The sequence below is a fragment of the Sciurus vulgaris genome, assembly GCF_902686455.1.
Source record: "Sciurus vulgaris genome assembly, chromosome: 8".
Lineage (NCBI taxonomy): Eukaryota > Metazoa > Chordata > Mammalia > Rodentia > Sciuridae > Sciurus > Sciurus vulgaris.
Window position 1 is genome coordinate 124,725,998 of NC_136468.1, and position 18,390 is coordinate 124,744,387.

General features: G+C 49.5%; 2 protein-coding genes across 4 annotated transcripts in view; one reads left to right on the plus strand and one right to left on the minus strand.

The window, feature by feature from the left end:
* CDC45 (cell division cycle 45) overlaps positions 1–9,053 on the plus strand; it is a 36,953-nt gene extending 27,900 nt beyond the window's left edge. For 2 of the 3 annotated variants that reach the window (XM_079152004.1, XM_079152005.1), the window contains exons 14-19: positions 3,014–3,152; positions 3,228–3,311; positions 5,076–5,194; positions 5,361–5,437; positions 7,402–7,468; positions 8,922–9,053. In XM_079152004.1, the coding sequence (XP_079008130.1) occupies positions 3,014–3,152; positions 3,228–3,311; positions 5,076–5,194; positions 5,361–5,437; positions 7,402–7,466 (484 nt within the window). In that variant the 3' untranslated portion in view covers positions 7,467–7,468; positions 8,922–9,053. The remainder of the gene's footprint in view (positions 1–3,013; positions 3,153–3,227; positions 3,312–5,075; positions 5,195–5,360; positions 5,438–7,401; positions 7,469–8,921) is intronic. The other variant, XR_013765889.1, reaches the window with a different exon arrangement.
* A 2,535-nt stretch (positions 9,054–11,588) lies between these two features.
* On the minus strand, positions 11,589–13,095 carry CLDN5 (claudin 5). Its single transcript, XM_079152023.1, has one exon. It carries the CDS (start codon positions 12,889–12,891, stop codon positions 12,235–12,237), a length of 657 nt encoding a protein of 218 aa, XP_079008149.1. The 5' UTR covers positions 12,892–13,095; the 3' UTR covers positions 11,589–12,234.
* Positions 13,096–18,390: the final 5,295 nt, after the last annotated feature.

The window sequence follows — 18,390 nt, forward strand, 5'->3', positions numbered from 1 at the left end:
TAGTTCTTATACGTTTGTTGTTTTGCAGTGCTAGAGATCAACCCGAGGGCCTTATGAATGCTAGGCAAGTGCTCTACCATTGAGCTACACCCCAGCCCAAGTTCTAATAGTTTTTAATAGATTCCTTAAGTATTCCTATATCTAAGATCATATCATCTGAAATTGAGATAATTTTACTTCTTGAACCCAGGGGCTTAAGCATGCTAGGCAAGCACTGAACCACTGAGCTATATCCCCAGATCTTTTAGTTTTCATTTTGAGATAGGGTCTTCCTAAATTGGCCTGGAACTGTCCATCTTCTTGCCTCAGCCTCCCAAGTAGCTGGGATTATAGGCATACTCCACCATGCTCACCTAGGCCTACTTATCTCCTTTCTCTTTTTTCTTTTCTTTTCTTTCTTCCCCCACTCCATCACTCCCCAGTACTAGGGGTTGAACCCAGGACTTTGCACATGCTAGGCAAACACTTTACCACTAGGCTAAATCCCCAGCTCTAGCTTCCTTTTTCATATTCATTTTTTTTCCTCCAACTCTTCTTCCAATAGATATTCTCTGAGGTCTCTTTATTTCCAGAGAGCCTGGAGGTCTGTCTTCCCATCCTAGCCTTTGTCACCACAAATGTCCCTTGGCTGTGCTCAGGTAAATCCTGTGTTTCTTAGGATCCTTGTCTTTGTTTCATTTACTCCCCCCACTTGACTAGAACACAATTTTCAGGTAATTTTAAAAGAAAAGGTGCACATGTAATAAACTGCCTTCTATAGCTGACAATATCTTTTTTCTACCCTCTTCAGAGTTTTTGTTTGACTTATATAGAATTCAAGGTCGAAGGTGATTTTTGGTTGACTATGCCATTATGCCCTGTCTTCTAGCAACCAATGTTGTTAATGAGAAGTCTGAGCCATTTTGATTCTTATTTCTTTGTAAATACCCGCACCCAAGTCCCACCTCTAGAAGCTGTCAAGATCTGTTTTGTTATGTTCAGTATTCTAGAATTTTGTGCTTTGTGTAGAGCAGAACTTGTCTCATGCATTGTACTGAGTTCTTTGATGAGCCCCTTTAATCCATGCAAGGAGGTCCGTAGAAGGGAAAAGTTGACCTTAAGTCAACCCTGGCAGGTTCTTGACTTAAGATGCATCAGAAGATGTACAGGAAAATTTTATTCAGAGGAGAGCAAGAAGATTTATTTAGAAAAGCAATCACTAGAGCAGCATGTATTCTCACAGGAATAGGGAGTATGGGTGCTAGAGAGTGACATGTGCTTTTGAGGTCTCTTTTAAAGGGAATTTTGTAAATGGTGAACCTGAGAAGCATGCAGTGGTGGCCTAATAAGCTTCATTTCTTTAATGGTAGAGCACAACTATTCTATCATCTCTACCTCAGATCCAAGTCTTTCAACTCCAAGATTGCTTTTGTACTATTACCAGTTGCCAAGCTAGGGAACCTGCCTGGATCTGGACTGGTCAGATTCAACTGCCTTTTCCACAATAAAAAATAAACAATGTAAAAAGGAAAAATGAACTTAATACAGTTTGATCAAACTGGGGAAAAGCAACTAGGTTGTTTCTCTGCTGGTGTTAACAGAAGTAGTTAGAATTTATAGGAACAAAAGCCAGGAAATACACATATGTAGATTTAGTTAGGCTCTGCCAGTCAGAGAACATGTCAATTTTACCTTCTTTGGTGCCCCTCATGGCCAATGAGTAGTTTTTTTAGTTTCCTTTCTCAAGTTGAGGAAGTTCTCTTTTGGTACTCTTTCTCTACTATCCATCCCCCCACCCCACAACACACACACACACACACACACACACACACACACACACACACTGATTTTTTTTATTGTTTTTTCTTGCCTTCCTAGATTGATGTTCTTTCTTACATTTTTGCTTACATTTTCTATTGTGTTGTTTTATTACAAATTTGAAGAAGCTTTTCTTGATTTTATGCTGTAGCCTTTGAGTGAATATTTTATTTTTCACAATTATTTTAACTCCCACCAATATTTCTAATTGTTCCTTCTCCATAGCATCCTGTTCTTGGTTTAGGAATGTAATAGTTACCCAAATCTCTGAAGATTGGAAATTTCATTTTAAGTTTCTTCGTGTGTATGTGTTGGGAAGGAATGAAGTTTTGAGGATCAAACCTGGGGTCTTGTGCATACTCAGCTCTCTACTTCTTAAGTTTTTTTCATCTTCCAAATTATGTATTTCCTCCAGGATCATCTTTTTAGGCCACGTTGGGAATGACATTGAAAATTGACATTCTTTCAAGCACCAGGCTTAGATTCTTCATTTCAGCCCTGGGGCCAGTGCTCAGAATAGCTGAATATGCATCTATTTTAAAAAGCTATAAGAGAGCAGTAATTAAATGCAAGTGGTAGGAAGGTTCATGAGGGTAGTTTGTACAGAATTTGTAGACAGGGCATTGGACCTATCTTTCATGCGCTAGACTTGGATTTCTTAAATGGTCTAATGTCCTTCATATTCAGGAAGGGTATTATGGAATCTTGGCTGATCCCTGGGTATCTGGGCTCCAGCTTGCTGGCTAGAAGGCATCACTTTATCTTTGTGTATTGGAAGTATGACACTTTGGGGTTCTGTTAAGCACAACTTTGCTTAAGGGCCCTAAACAGAGGGTTCATTTCTTATTCAGAAGGGAACTTACCCTTTTGGGGAAAAAGAGTTAAAAATCCATCTGTTGAGCAGAAGGGTCCCCTGTCTTCCCCTCTAGCCCTTGCCCAAGCCTCCCCTCTGTCAGAGCCCTCCAGGTACCTTTCTGGGACCTCCATTGTATGATCTTTAGTCTTCTATCTTCTGATGGCAGCACCTTTTCTCACTTCCATTACTGTGGATTTAGACATTTTTTTTTTCCTTCCTTTTATGTGAAGGGGAACTCAGGAGGGAAAGAGGGCAGTCTTTGATCCATAACGCCCTTTTTGAGCCAGGAACCAAGCAATCTATTTGTGACTTGGTATTTTACCAATAGGCAATGCCCAAGCAGTGTTTGTCCTATTTCAGGAGTAACCTGGACAAGTTGTACCTTGGCTTGGAACTCGCCAAGAAGCAGCTACAAGCCACCCAGCAGACCATTGCCAGCTGCCTCTGCACCAACCTTGTCATCTCTCAGGGGCCTTTCCTCTACTGCTCCCTCATGGAGGTTAGTCTTCCCTCCGATACATAGGTGCTGGGCCATGCCTACTGATGGCCTCCTATGACTGTTTCTCTCTCCTAGGGCACTCCAGATGTCATGTTATTCTCCAAGCCAGCATCTCTGAGCCTGCTCAGCAGACAACTGCTCAAGTCCTTTGTGTGTTCGGTAAGAATCTAGGCAGTTGGGGCCATGGGTACAGGCAAGCAGATGCCTGGTAAGTACTCTGCTGAGGTTACCTGTGGCTGTTCAGCAGCTGTGGGAACTGGGTGTGTCCCTTTTTCTGAGCTGTATTTTCCTCAGCTGACCTCTAGAAACCTTCCAGTTTCCACAGCTCTGATTTCATTACTCACAGTCCATGTGGATGAGTAAAGAAGCCCACACAGAGCAGTGTGGCAGGTCAGGAAATCATGGAGTTGGTTGGAACACAGACTTGCTTCCCAATGAGAGTTTGTCTTCTGTATGGCCCAACTTTGCTTCAATTTGCAACACATGACTAACTTGGCTGGTATCTAGGCAGGGTTCCTTAAACAGCTAACATCAGGCTCCTCCCAGGTATAATTGTAAAACGGATAGCCCAAGTGTCGGTAATCAAGATCTTACTCTGCTTCAGGATGAGGGTCTACTCTGGTGGATAGTCTAAACAAAATGTGTAACAGGAAGTTGAAATTCACTCATGCCACTTAACTAACCTATAGAATAATTACATGAATGTTTAGTCAGCCATTAGTATCCATGGGTTCTGCCTCCTTGGATTCAACCAACCTTGGATCAAAAATATTTTGAAAAGGCCGGCTGAAAGGTAGTTCAGTGGTAGAGCACTTGCCTAAGCATGGGTGAGGCCCTGGATTTGAACCCCAACACTGCAGAAAAACAAACAAAATGTGTGCTGTATGTATGTATATATATATACATTTTTTTTTTTCAGAAAAAAAATTTCAGAAAGTTTCAAAGAGCAGAATTTGAATTTATTCTACACTGAGTACTATGCTGAATCTATGCAAGCGAAATGATATGCATTATTTTCAATATTATAAGCAGTTTATAGAGATATTTAAAGTACACAAGAAGACATGCATAGACTTATGCAAATACTGCACCATTTTATATAAGGGACTTGAGATCTTTGGGTTTTGGTATCCATAGAGGGCTCTGGAACCACTCCCTTGACTGAGATGACTATATGTCAAAAGATGAACTTAGGGTGAAACATGAACTTTGAAATTTTCTAGGCTTGATTCAGATCTCAGCCTTCTTCATTTGTCAGTTGTGTGATATGAAATGGATTATCTGATCTCTGAGACTGTTTCCTCATCTGTAAATTGGTGAACAAATATCTACTTCACAGGATTCATTCAGTTTTCAGATATTGACTGAACAACCATCAGGCCCTGTTTTCATAGAGTGGCCAACTGTCCCCACTCACACCTGTGGCACATGCCACAGAGAGGAAGGAGCAGGATGAGGTGGAAGTATTGGAGGAAGGGGCACTCCTAGAGAAGGCAACAGCTGCAGCAGGACCCAAAGGAAGTGATAGGGCATACAGCAAGCAAAGCCTCTGTAAGGAACAGACAGGACACAGTGGGACTGGGATGGTGGATTACGGGAGTCTGGAGCCAGATCATCAGATGGGAACTCTAGCATGTCCTCTGGTGACAGGAGAGTCCCTGTAGGTTTCTGGGGAGTAGCTTGACACTGTTGGAACTCCTGAACCCTGAATGGTATGCTTTACCCTGTGGTACCGGTGGCACCATTAGGCCCATTATTCCTTGCCCATATTGTGGAAGATGACCCTGATTTGGTGGAAAAGTGCTCTTCAGGGCAGGACTGTAAGGCTAGAGCTGGTTCTGAAACCAGTCCCCTGACTGGAATGACTATGTCAAAAGATGAACTAGGGACAAAACATGACTGAGGATGCCCTTGTCTCTACAGACAAAGAACCGACGCTGCAAGCTGTTGCCTCTGGTGATGGCTGCCCCTCTGAGCACAGAGCAGGGCACAGTGACTGTGGTAGGCATCCCCCCAGAGACCGACGGTTCTGACCGAAAGAAGTGAGTGGCTTCCATTGTCTTGGGATGGTGAGGGTGGGGAACCTTGGAGGTATTGTCCTGTTGGCCCATCAACCTCACTAAATCAAGTGATATTTACCCTCCTGCATTTGTCACAATGGGCATAGATGGGAAGGGTCCATTGCAAGTGGCCTTTTGTTTTCCACAGCTTTTTTGGACGGGCCTTTGAGAAAGCAGCAGAAAGCACCAGCTCCCGGACACTGCATAACCACTTTGACCTCTCAGGTTAGCATCCCTGCCATTTAGCCACACTTCCATCTGGCCCTGAAAAGAGGTACGCTGACATTGCCAGAGGTGCCTGGCCAGCAGCCCTCATATCCTCCTGAAACTAGCCCCAGGCAAAGCAGCTCCTAGTATCTCTAGGGAGCTGGGGGCCTAGTTCTAACCTTAACAATCCTGCCCTGAAGATCACTTTCCCACCAAGTCAGGGTCATCCAGTGTGGGCAAGGAATAGCAGGGCCTAAGGGTGAGTTTGTGTTGATGTAAAGGGACTTGTCTGAGGCTGCAGCACAATCCACTGCATGACACTGAATGTTCATATGTGCTGAATGAACCAGAGAATGGAAGGGCCCCACCTGGCAGTAGCTTCCTCAGACAGCAGTGTGGAACCTGTCTCACATTTGGCCATATTTGTCATTTGTTGTTGTTGACAGATTTAAAGTAAAACAGACTCATCAGCACTACATCCCCACTAGGTATAGCAAAGCATTGTACAATGGGTAGCTTATACCATGTTCTCTCATAGTCCTAGAGGTCTGCAATCAAGGTGTTGTCAGGTTTGGTTCCTTCTGTAGCCTCTCTCCTTGCATAGATGGCTGTTTTTTCCTTGTGACCTTACATGGTATTCCCTTGATGTTTGTGTCCTGATTCACTCTTCCTAGAACAATACCAGTCATTTTGGATTAGGACCCACCCCAATGGGTGGGTCCCATTTGACCTTATTCCAGACCCTGGTTTTGCTCTGTCTGATTGAGGGTCTACATGCTTGGCTGAGCCTGATGACCTTTCAAGATACAGGGATTTTGCATCATGCCCCCCTCCTACAGAAGAGGACACTGAAGCTGAGGCACTGGGCAGAATGGGGCTGAAATGGCCTGCCACCTCTTTTAAGGCCCTGTCTTCAAATACAGTGATATTCTGAGATGCTGAGTTTTAGATATCAACATAGGAATTTGGAGGAAACAGTTTAGCCCAAAATACCCCTTAGTACTTCTACATCTCTTAGAAAGGACCTTTTCTTACACCACCACCCCCTGAGTCCTTACAAGTCACTGTCCCAAGAGACTCAGTCTATATTCAAGTTGCCTCAACTGTCTCAACCTACTTCCTTATGCCATGGCAGTCATGTCTATAGTACATATGTAGTTTTAGTCCACTCTGCATAGCAGCTTCTGCTTCCCTGCTATGCATGTGTTGTGGGAAAGGTTGTCTCCAGATGGCCTGCAAAATATCGCACCTCCATTATATAGTGAAGATTTGGGACTGAAAGCTGCTGGTTTCCCCTGAGGATTGGACAGCTGGAGAGGGGAATGGGGAATGAAGTGGCCAGTACCTACCTGTGTGGGCTGGGCATGGGATTCTTGGGACAGTGGCCTGCAGCATGAACTGCCCCCAAGACCAGACCAGCCCTCAGAGCTCAGTGTTGCTGTTTGATCAGGGTCCACGTGTTTGGCTGAACCTGATGACCCTTCAAAATTCAGGCAGTTCGCATTGTATCCCCTTCTTACAGGAGAGGACACTAAAACTGAGGCATGGGCAAAGTAGAGCTGAAGTGGCCTCCTGCCCTACCTTAGGTCTCCCACAACCCATGATGGGGGCAGACACGTGGGCTAGGTGGGATAGAAATGCCCATCCCTTCTCAGGTCTGTATTGCTCTGAGTTGACACATCTTCTGAGTCTTCTCTGTTGGCTGTCATTGCTATTCCCTAGCTGCCCAGAGGATCTTCCCCACAGACCATGGCTCTGGCCTTTCCCTAGTGTGGCCAGCATATCTAAGGAATTAAATGCAGTGAGATAGAGAAATAGAATCAAATAGTCCAGAATATTCCAGGCTATGGAAGAGCCTATACAGTTTGGAATACAGTAGAAGGCTGCTCGGGTCTGAGTGTCAGGAAGAGGGAGTTTGTGTTTCTTGCCTTGTTTTTCTCACTCCTCCCTTCTCACAAGCTGTTTTTCTTTCATTACTTCAGTAATTGAGCTGAAGGCTGAGGATCGGAGCAAGTTCCTGGATGCCCTTGTCTCTCTGCTGTCCTGAGGGTGAGCTAGCAGGAGGGTTGGGGTCCTCAGGGTGGCTTGGCTTCCTGCCTCATCACAGCCCTACTCTGAGTCCCAGCTTTGTGCTTCCTCAATGGAGTCTTTTACTTCAGTTTCAGATGGGTTCTTGAGAAGATTTGGGGCCAACATATTTTTCCCAAGAATGCTTGTCCTTAGGCCGCCAGCAGGGCTACAATGGGGCATTTTTGAGGAACCTAATTTCATTAAACCCTGTCAATCCCTTCAGAAAGACCTGGCATTCACCCTCTGCTGACCACACCATGGGGCTGGGCATTGCACATGGGACACATGGGACACATGAACTCTCTGGCACTGCCCTCAGAGGCTACCTGGAGCCTCCTGCCCCCACAGCCTTCATGTCAGGCCCCGGGCTGGAGTCCACAGAGCCAGCTATCAGGGCTTTGATATGCTTGACCCTTGAAAAAGCAAAGTTGTAAATTACAAAATGTCATGAGCCTTCACCAGAGAATGGCCACTGTGACCCAAGATACCTCCCCAGCCAGGTTCTCCCTGCTGTCCCACATACCACCTCTTTCTTGAAGGACCTTTTGAGAAATGGGGATAGGCAGCCTTTCCTGTATCTATGTTACCATCAGTCATCCCATGGCTTCCACAGTGGATGCTCTTGCCCAGCCCTCTCTCTGAGCACTAGACTGGATGCCATTGCTGTGGCAGGTGACCCTGTCAAGTCTCTGACATAGAGGGTCTCCTGGGACCAGGAGTCCTCTCTTACTCCCCCTATCCATGGTGAGCTGAAAAACCAAAGGGCACAGAGGCCAAAATGACATAGGGGATCTCAGGGACCCCAGAGTCCATCTCTCTGAGGGCTTAAGTGTACAGGACCATGTGTGGGGAATAGATTCTAGGTCCTCAGTGAGGTCTGTGTTATCAGCAGTGACCTTGAGCCTGAGTATGTTTGTAAAAATGGGGCTGATACCTTTAGACAGAGTGGGAACATGAGTACCTGGCTCTGTAGGTGGGGGCAGAGATGTAAGGTTACATGTGGGAGCTCTCGGGCAATCTGATGTCAACCCTACTATGTGCATCTTGCTGGCCAGGCAGGTGTGAGGTGCCTAATGGGAGATGGGCTAATGGGAGATGGGCTAATGGGAGGTGGGGAAGAGCTACATCCTGAGGGATGAAGAGGCGAGGCAGGATGGGGGACAGGCCAGGCAAGGTAAGGAGAGAAGCCCAGGTAAGGTGCCATGGGGCCACCCCAGAAGGACAAGCAGCTGAGTGGGGTCTTCCAGGTAAGAAAGTACTGGGATCCCAAGGGCACTGGGGGCTCTCCTGTGGACACCTGTCCCTCACCCCTGGGGTTGAGGCTGCTCAGAAGCAGCAGCCCAACAAGCCAGAGGGAAGGCTTGAGCAGTTTGTTTGTTACATTTGGGGAGACAGACTTGTTTGAAACTGTTTTTTTTCTTTTCTTTTCCAGAATTTGATTTCTTCAGAAGTGACCTCTTCCTTATTTATATTAACTGGCTTTTATTTAGATTGTAAGTTATGGATATAGTTTGAGATGTAGGAATAGTAGTTTTTAATGGAATAAAATGCTTATTTGATGTTCTGTTCTGCTCTGGTCTTAGCACCAGCACTTGGGTGTGCCCTGAACCTACTTTCCTTGGGTCCAGGGGAGGCTTGGTCCTTTGTTCCCAGCATCCTTTATGCCAGAAAGCACAGGGATGTGCCTCCTTTTCCTCTACGTACTAAGGACCCTGTCCGCCACATCTCTCAGTGGTACTAGGAGGCTGGGTCCTATAGCACCAGGCTCTGGGATTGCCTCATGGTACCTGCACCACCACTACCCAGCTAGATCAGATGGGACCTGGCTCTACCTGTCAACCACTTCTTTCTGGCTAGCCTTGTCAACATTTTAAGTCTACGCTCTTGACTGCCCCCCAACACACACACTACATTGGCCCTTGTCTCATCATTCAGTACCTGTCCAGGTGTCCCAATCTCTGCGGACAAGCAGTGTGCATACCATTCTGCAGAAAGGAAAATAGCAAGGGGAAGGCTTCAGGCCAGGACCTGACTGACTGGGCATGTCATAGGTAGAGATACTATATCCCCCAGGCCCAGCTGTGGGCATCAGCCACATCCTGGATACAGAAGTTCTAAACTGGGAATTCAGCAACCTCCACAACCTTCAGGGCAGCAAGGACTTTTGTAGTTAGGGGAGTTCTTCCACCCCTCCCAGATGACCCTTGAACACAGAGAAGACAGAGTGGTTCCTGCCCTTCCCAGTGAAGAAAGCTATTAGCACAAATCTATGGCCACTACCAGAGGACATGGGTGCTGGGGAAACAGGCAGGCTGGCAGGAGATATCCACCTGTGAGGCATTTGGGCTGCTGGGGTATTCAGCATTGGACAGTCCTTAAGCAGATTGTAAGTCAGTGGGGAAAACCCTGCAGAGTGGCTTGGCAATGAGGATACAAATGGGTGGAGCTGCCCTGGAAAAGGGCAGTGGGCACAGTGGGGTCAACTGGATTGGAGCAGCCTCCTGACTTCTAATAGCACCATTGACCATCAGTTGGAGTTTGCCAGGCCTCTCCTGGCTCGGATCAGGCAGGTGGTGGCCTGTCTCCCCAGGGCCTCAAGCTGCTCACCGTAGCCATTTGGAAAAGCTTGGAAGTTGTACAGCTGCCCTTCCATATTCTGCACTCTGGAAAAGGGCTTGTGTGAGATAAACCCCCAAGGGTAGCCTCAGGGCTCAGCTCTGGCTCAAACACCTTGGACCCCACACTACCAGGCCCTGGCTGCTGGGTGTAATCATGTCAGAACCTTTGCTTTGGTCCCACCCCCAGAGTCAGGGGTCCAGGATCATATGCTCCCAAGCTCAGGGGCTGTTCTTGGTCCCTACTGCCCTGGCCCAGGTTCAGGCCCTACTGAGGACCTCTGTGCAGTGGAGCCCTCCCTATAGCTTACACTGTAGCTTTTCCCAATGATAAGGACTTAGGCCATCAGAAAGTTAAACCTCCCCAGAATTTCCACCTGTAGGCTCCCCATGACTCATTGGAATTTATCCTGAGCACCCTGAGCCCACATCCTTAGGACTCTTTATTCCCTGTGATGGGGAACTTGGCCAGTTTTGGGAGGCTCCCCATCACTGGGTCATCCCAGGCATTTCTGGGCAGAGCCCTGGAGCCTGGGTTGGGGGCAGATGCCAAGACTTCCTGCTGGCTGGGCTTTAAGTACCTTGCTGTCCCCTCCCCCATTGCTCTTTTCAACTCCTGGTCTTTTGGCAGAAAGTGAAAGTGCACAAATTCAAAGTGCCTAGAACAGGGCTAGAAACAATGAGCTCTCTGACTAGAATAGATAATTCTGCCCTGCCCTCCTGGGACAGCCCCTACCAGCACATAAGGTAGGAGAGGCCACACAGTCTATCAGATTATGCTGGCTGCCAGGCAGCAGGGTGGGCAGAGAGCTTTTACAGAGCTATGCTGTGACTGGCTGAGGAACTAGAACAAGGGGCTGGAGCCAGGCTGGAGCAGAGCCGAGGCAGTCTGGGCAACGGGCCTCTACTCCCCATGGCAACGCTGTTGTCCCTGCAGCAAGTCTTGCTAGAACCAGCACACATCCTGGATTCACCCCTTTCCACCCTGCTGTTGGAAAGGGCCTGGTTGGCTTTGTACAGATACCTGGCTCCTTGATGTTACTCAGAGCTAAGGAAACCCTGGAAGGGCAGATGGAAACCCTCACTTTGGTGCATAAGGAGAACATGTCTTTTTTGGGAGAAGCAACCAGGCTTCCCACCCTCAGTACTTTGCACATCTCAAGTTCCCACTTCCCCAGTCCTTGGTTAGGGATTCCAACCTGATCCTCTGATAGGGTCTGCCTCCATCCCTTCCAACCTGGCCCTGTGACTCAACGTGGGGCTCTTCCCACCATCCTAGGTTATGGTGATCTATGGCTGTGTCTCCCACTTGTGGGAGGGTGGTGGGGTGGCAAGGAGGGCTAGGGAAAAAGTCATGGGCCCTAGGGAACAGCCCTGAGAGATCCTCACAGGAGCCTTCAGGGAGGAGGCCCCGGATGGGTGGGTAAATGGAGGTGCTGGGCACAGGGGGTGACTAAACAAGAGGATAGACAGTACACAGGCAGTAGTGTTAAAACCATTTACTAAGCAAATTCTTAACCTCCCCACCCCCACCCCAGCTGCAAAGAAGGCAGCGCCCTAGCCAGGTTCTGGTGCCCACAGCCTCGCCACAGGCGGGGGAAAGGAGGGGTGTGGCTGGTGTAAGGCAGGGAGATCCAAGCCAAGTCCCTTGGTCCCTTGAGCTCAAGCCCCAGAAAATGGCCGTTTTTACACATCACTTCAGCAACCCAGATTTGGGACAGTGGACTCTCCGTCTGCTCTTCCGAAGTCACAGCGGCAGAGAACTAATACAGCATGCAAGACCCCACCCCACCCACAGGGTCAGGAAGGAATTGCCTTCTGCAGTCATGCCCACTGGGCCGACGGAATCCGAGAGTCCCACTCATGTCTAGCCACCACAGCACACGGAGAAGAAAACCTATCAAGTCCTCACAAGCACGCGTCGTATGTATAGGACAGGGCGAGGGCTGGTAATGGTCACAGAGAACGGGCTGCGGGCACTGGCAGGTCTGGTCAGTACGCAGAGCCCGATGTTCCACGATCTGTGCACGGCTCAACTTTACGATGCCTGCTGTCCGTGCAGTGCGCTTCCATTTGATCCTTCCGTTCGCTCGCTGGCTGCCAGGAGGGACACCAATGTACTCCGCACCCTCAGACATAGTTCTTTTTGTCGTAGTCGCCGCTGGTCGTCGGCCGTCGCGGCGCAGAATACTTGACTGGAAAGCTGAGGTCCGGGCGGCCGGCGCAGACCCAGGCGCCGCAGCACACCAGGCCGCCCCCACACATGAGCAAAGCGGAGGCTGCCCAGCCGATGTACAGCGCTGCGCCCAGCTCGTACTTCTGCGACACTGGCACCGCCGGGTCGTAGAACTCGCGGACTACGATGTTGGCGAACCAGCAGAGCGGTACGAGTGCCAGCAGCCCGCACAGCGCATAAAGCACGCCGCCCGTGAGGGCCACGCGCGCTTTAGCTGGGCCCGGGGCCACACAGGTAGTGCACTGTGCGCCCGCCAGGCTTACGAAGAGCGCAACCAGCGCCAGTAGCACCGCTCCGACGGTGAGCGCCCTCGCCGCCTGCACCTCTGCGCTCAGCGCCAGCACAGACTCATATACCTTGCACTGCATATGCCCCGTGCTCTGCACCACGCATGACATCCACAGCCCCTTCCATGTGGTCTGCGCCGTCACGATATTGTGGTCCAGGAAGGCGGTCACCTGCCACATGGGCAGTCCGCATGCCAGGATCAGGCCCACCCAGCCCACTAGGCACAGCACCAGACCCAGGATTTCCAACGCTGCCGAACCCATGACTGCAGGCGAGATGCGCTCCGACGGCCCCAGGGCCTCCCAGAGCGCACCACACAGCTTTGGCGATGCGACTCGGCGCCCTGCGCCGGTCCCCGTGAATTTCCGCCCGCTCAGCCGCCTCACCGCCAGCGGTCCACTTATCCTGCGGGTCTGTGGCACCACCTCAATTATGCAGGAGTCTCTTGGGGGCTCACCTTTTGAAGTCTCGGGGGGCGGACTCTGCTTCCTGGACCCAGCCCCCGAGCCACAGCAGCCAATCCATGCTCTGGACATCAGCCTGCAACCAATCCCTGCCATCCCCCTTCCGCCCCCGGCAGCTGGAGTTAGGTGAACAATTACCAGTAGGGGTAGCGGAGGGCCTCAGGGGCGCTTCCCGCCCACCCGGGGCCTCAGAGTCCCAACCCTGTGGTTGTCCTAGTCGCGGCGGGGCGCGTTCTGGGATGGTCTGGAGCGGACCACCTCTTGCGTGTCCCGGATCTGCCACTTTAAGATCTTTATGACCCCCAACCTGTACGGTCCCTCCACCCCTACATCCCGAACTCCGATGGTCCCTCCCACCGGGACTAACTCCCTTCATCCCTGACTAACGTCTACAGGAGCCTCCCATCCCAACACCAGGCCTGGTGCAGCGGAGGGAGGACTGTATCACAGGTCTTTCTCTCAGGTGAGACACCTAGGCCTGCCTCCAAAGAGTCTGCCCTAGAGTCCAAACCAGGACCCTTCTCTGCACTCATTCCCCAGAGCTTCTGAGTTCTATCATTGTCCCTTGCCATAATGAGCGGAGATGCTAGGCAGACCTAGAGTGGTCGTTCCCAGGGTCCCAACCTCAAAGCCCTGCCCAACACCACCACTTACACGATTCACTGCCTCCCAGGAGCCTCAGGCTCTATCCCAAAGTGGGCGGCTAGGGGACTTTTCTGGGCAATCCCGAATCTGCCCCAATGAGGGAGGGGAACTTCCCATAGCTCTCAACTTTTGCCTGGCTCTTTCTTTTACCGTGGTGATGCCCATCCCCCATCCTTTGAGGCCCAGCTCAGGCAACACCACTTCAGGAAGTCTCCAGTGTTCCTCAGTTACCCAGCATACAGGCTGTGCTCCCAGGGGCAGCAGTGGCCCCATGCTGGGCATTCTACTCTGGTGCTTGGACAGGAGAAACAAAGGGACACAAAAGGCCTGTGTCCTGCCTTCCCACTAGTGCGGTGGTGCCCTGCCACCCCAGCCCCCAGGCCACCTTCCGGAAGCCAACTTGGAGTTTCCTGGCCAGGAGGAAGAGCCCCCATCCTCGCTGGATGAGGGAGGTGCGGGATTTCCGGGCATTCTTCTGCACAATGGCCCAGCCATTTCTTGAAAGGTCTACTGGGGTGGACATACTGAACCCCCTGAGGCTCAGGTGGGGGCACCAAACCCCACAGCCCACAACCCCATGGGGGCACCAGCCCCTTTCCAGCAGTCCCTCCCCATTCCCCGAAGGTTCCTTTGTTTTCAACAAAGTCTGGACTGCCAGCCCTGGACTGCGGCTGCAGAATGCATTTTTTTCTCTAGTCCAAAGTGCTCAGGCCCTTCACAGAGAAGGGATGGTGTTGCTGATGCCAATCACAGACATGAGGGCTTTGATCAATCTCTCCCACTAGGGCCCAGGTTCCTTCTCCTCCTAAGATGACTCTGAGTGGAGTAAAAGAGATAAGGCCAGTGCCTGGTTCATCCCATGTGGGGAGGTACTGAAGGCAAGTTTGCTGGGCCCTGGGATGGGGGTAAATCTGTTGTTTTATTCAGCTTTTTCACTACTATAACCAAAAGACCTGAGAAGAATAATTTTAGAGAGAAAGAATTTATTTTAGGGCTTAGAGTTTCATAATCTCAGCAGGTAGATGGCTAACTCCATTCCTCAGGGCTGAGGTGAGGCAGAATATCATGGTGGAAGGGTATGGTGGAGGAAAGCAACTGGAAGAGAAGAGCTCTGCTCAACAAGCACAAAATATACACCTCAGAGGCATGCCCCCAGAGACACACCTCCTTTAGCCCTTACCTGCCTATAGTTACCATTCATTTAATCCCAATCAGTGGATTAACATATTGATTAGGTTACAATTCTCATAACCCAGTCATTTCAGCCCTAAGCTTTCTTATATTGTCTCACACATGAGCTTTTGGGAGAACAACCTCACTTGTCTCCATCCAGCCTTTCCTTGCAGAGTGGGATGCCTCCTCCCAACCACTGTGTAACCTGGTGCTTTCTTCCTACTGTAAACCTGTGGACTACTCCCTTTTTTGGTAGACCCTCCTAGATGTCCCCTTTCCTGTCCACTACAGGGTTCCATACTCTTAGTCCTGCTTCTTCTTGGTCTAGTTCAGGGACCTCCCTAGCCCTCTCACCACCTTCTTTTTTTTTTTTTTTTTTTTGGTGGTACTGGGGATCGAACTCAGGGGCTTGTGCTTGCCAGCTGAGCTATCTCCCCAGTCCAATGCTACCATCTTCTTGGGACAACTATTGCAGCCTTTTCGGATCACACAGGCTCCACCCTTGCCTAGCTGTTCTACCCTGTCGGGCCTCTCTCTTGGGTCATACGCAGGAAACTATACCCCTGCATGATTTGGGACTGGCAGCCTAGCTGCCAGATTCAGTATGGTCCTGAGCATACACTCCATTCTCCAACCAAACTCGCCTTCCTCTAAGCCTCAAACGAGTCTGCCTGTCACCCATGATCTCTTCTGTCTGCAATGTGTTTTCCTCCACTTAATCCTCAACAGGGTGATCATCTTCATGCTTCTGTTCCAGGTAGGAGACTGCCTGCTGCTCCTTCAGCTAGCTTGAGGCTGCAACCAGCCCAAGATTCTCCCTTGGGTTTTCTACTGTCCTCCTCTCTCCAATACTTTGGGACCATCCCCATTCTGGCACCCCAGATGGCCCTAGTGAGCTCATGTCTCTCTGGTGTGGAATCTCAGGCTCTACATGTTGGTCATGACCCTGGCCTGCAATGAAGCCAGAGCCACTGCAGAGAGGCCCAGAGATGGAATCCAGGGTTGATACTGCCTCTTTAAATCTATCTTCAGATCAAGGAGGTAGATCCAAGTGGCCCAGTTCAAATCACTAGGACATATCCATCCTTCCTTCCACTCATTGAGTAGCTGACCAACTACTATGTGCCAGGTACTTTCTCTGTCAGAGCACACAGCACAAGAAGCTGAAGGAACTGACAATAAACCATCAACCAATAACTGGGTAGGAAAGAGATCAATAAAAGCCTCTCAGAAGAGGTGACATTTCAGCAGGTCCCAGAAAGAAGTTCCCAGTAGAACTGAAGGAACTGTTGTTGTTATAATATAATATAAAGCTGCTCCCCCCGCCCTTTACACTGCAGCCATTTCTCTGCCTCCCAACTTACAACCTAGCTTGTCAGTCTCTGAACATCCTATTGGTTCATCAGTCAGTCTGCAAGTATTCTTCTCCGTTATTGGTCCTTGTTAGCCTGAGAAATTGCACTACTTAAGAATAGCTCCCCTGCCATTCTCTCCATTCTCCTCCTGGCTTTCATGCTCTCTCTCTTGTGTGTGTGCTCTCTCTCTCTCTCTTTTCCTCTCATTTTCTCTCTTACCCTGCAGGGAGACACTCTGCCTGTTTGCTTAAATAAACTCTCTTATGTGAGTTCCCGTGTCCAGAATGGTTTCTGGGTTCTTACAGGTGCAAAATCTTAGAGACGCATGGGTGCATTTGGGACTGGGGCTGTAGCTCACCTAGCATGCATAAGGCCTTGAGTTCAATCCCCAGAACCCCTCCTCTAAAAATTGTAGAGGTGGGATGGGGTTCTGCATCAGTTAAGGGTGTGGGGAGCAGAAGAAGGCAGGAGTGGCCACCGTGCTGAGGTGGGCCAGGTCCCTGCAGGCCTAGGTCAGAGGGTGTCCAGTGCTGTGCAGGGATATGAATCCTGATCTCTGGTGAGGGGCTTATAAGGCAAGCCTAGCCAAGGCCACCTGCTCATTCACAGCTATTGTTCTGCTCTCCCAGGGGAAGTGCCACAGGATCTCATTAATTGTGAGAGAGAAAGACCTGAGTCTGCAGAAAAGCAAAGTTTATCTTGAGCAGCTGCTGGCTGACCCTGCCCCAGGGGGATCTTTGACCTTCTGAGGACAATCTAAGTTTAGGCTTCAGGTTCCTGAGGATTGAGTTTGGAAGACTCCTAGTTAACAGATTTCATTTCGGGGGAAGTGAAAAACAGTATTCCTTCTATCTTTTAGCTTTGAAACAGTTAAGGATATTTCCCTCCAGTTCAGCAGATGTTTACAGAATCTCTAAACACAGTGCTGCCTGAAACCCTTTCTTGGCAAGGCCTGCAGCAGGCCTGAGGACAGAAGCTCAGGACCTCCTGTGTCACTGACCATTGGGCTGGGTGCCCAAAGTGTTCTGTGTGGGAGGTCGCAGTCACCTGTGAAGCTATGAGGAGCACCCTGAGTAGGTGCCCAGCCTCTGTTGTTGACATTGTTATTCTCTGTGGCCCGCAGCAGGCATGGAGTCAGATTCACTCTTAAAAGCAGTTCACTCTCTGGTCTAATGACCTGGCCTCTCTGTGCCTTAGTTTCTCCATTGATAGTGACACTGTCTGCAGTGGAATCTATGAGGTTGCAAGAGAAACTGATGCCAATCCCCAGACCTCTCCTGCCATTTCTGAGAGCCCTCTAGATGGTAAGAACCCACCCCCCTCCCAACTCCCTTGATTTCATTTTTTGGGGGGATACCAGGGATTGAATCCAGGAGTGCATAACCACTGAGCCATATCACCAGCCCCTTTTTGTATTTTATTTAGAGACAGGGTCTCGCTGAGTTGCTTAGGGCCTTGCTAAGTTGGTGAGTCTGGGTCTGAACTTGAAATCCTACTGCCTCAGCCTCCCGAGCCGTCTGGGATTATAGACATGCACGACTTTGCCTGCCTGGCTAGCTTCTTTGATTTCATAGCTCATCTGAGCTCAGACCCTTCTCTCAGGGCTAGTACCACTAACTGTTTCTCAAAATCAGAGTTCACTGCACTTTAATGTCCTTAGCTGGTAAGTAAGTGGGGGATAGAGTGTTCCAGCTGACAGAGCTCTCAGGTCTGATAGATCTCTTGCCCTTTCAAGGATCACCCCAGATGTTGGTCTCTGGTTGGTCTAGGGCCTCCCTCCAGGATCTCCTACCCGAGGCCATGGTAAAGTGGAAGTGGTGCCCCAGGGCCTGGAAATTGCCTTCCAGTCCCTTCACTCCTTACACTTTCAGCCCCTCTCTGACCTCTCATCACTTCCTTCTCTTCATGATGTATTTTGCAACAATTTCATATGCTTTCCCACTTAAAATCATGGAGCCAATGTGGATTCTCCTTTTGTCATTTGGTATCATATCGAAAACACTTCCCTACTTTGTTAAAAACACCCTCATGATTATATTTGCTTACAGCAGATCAGGATGGAATCAGTCTCTGCCACTCACATGGGGTATGAACATGGGCAATTTGTTCTGAAGTTCTGTAAAGT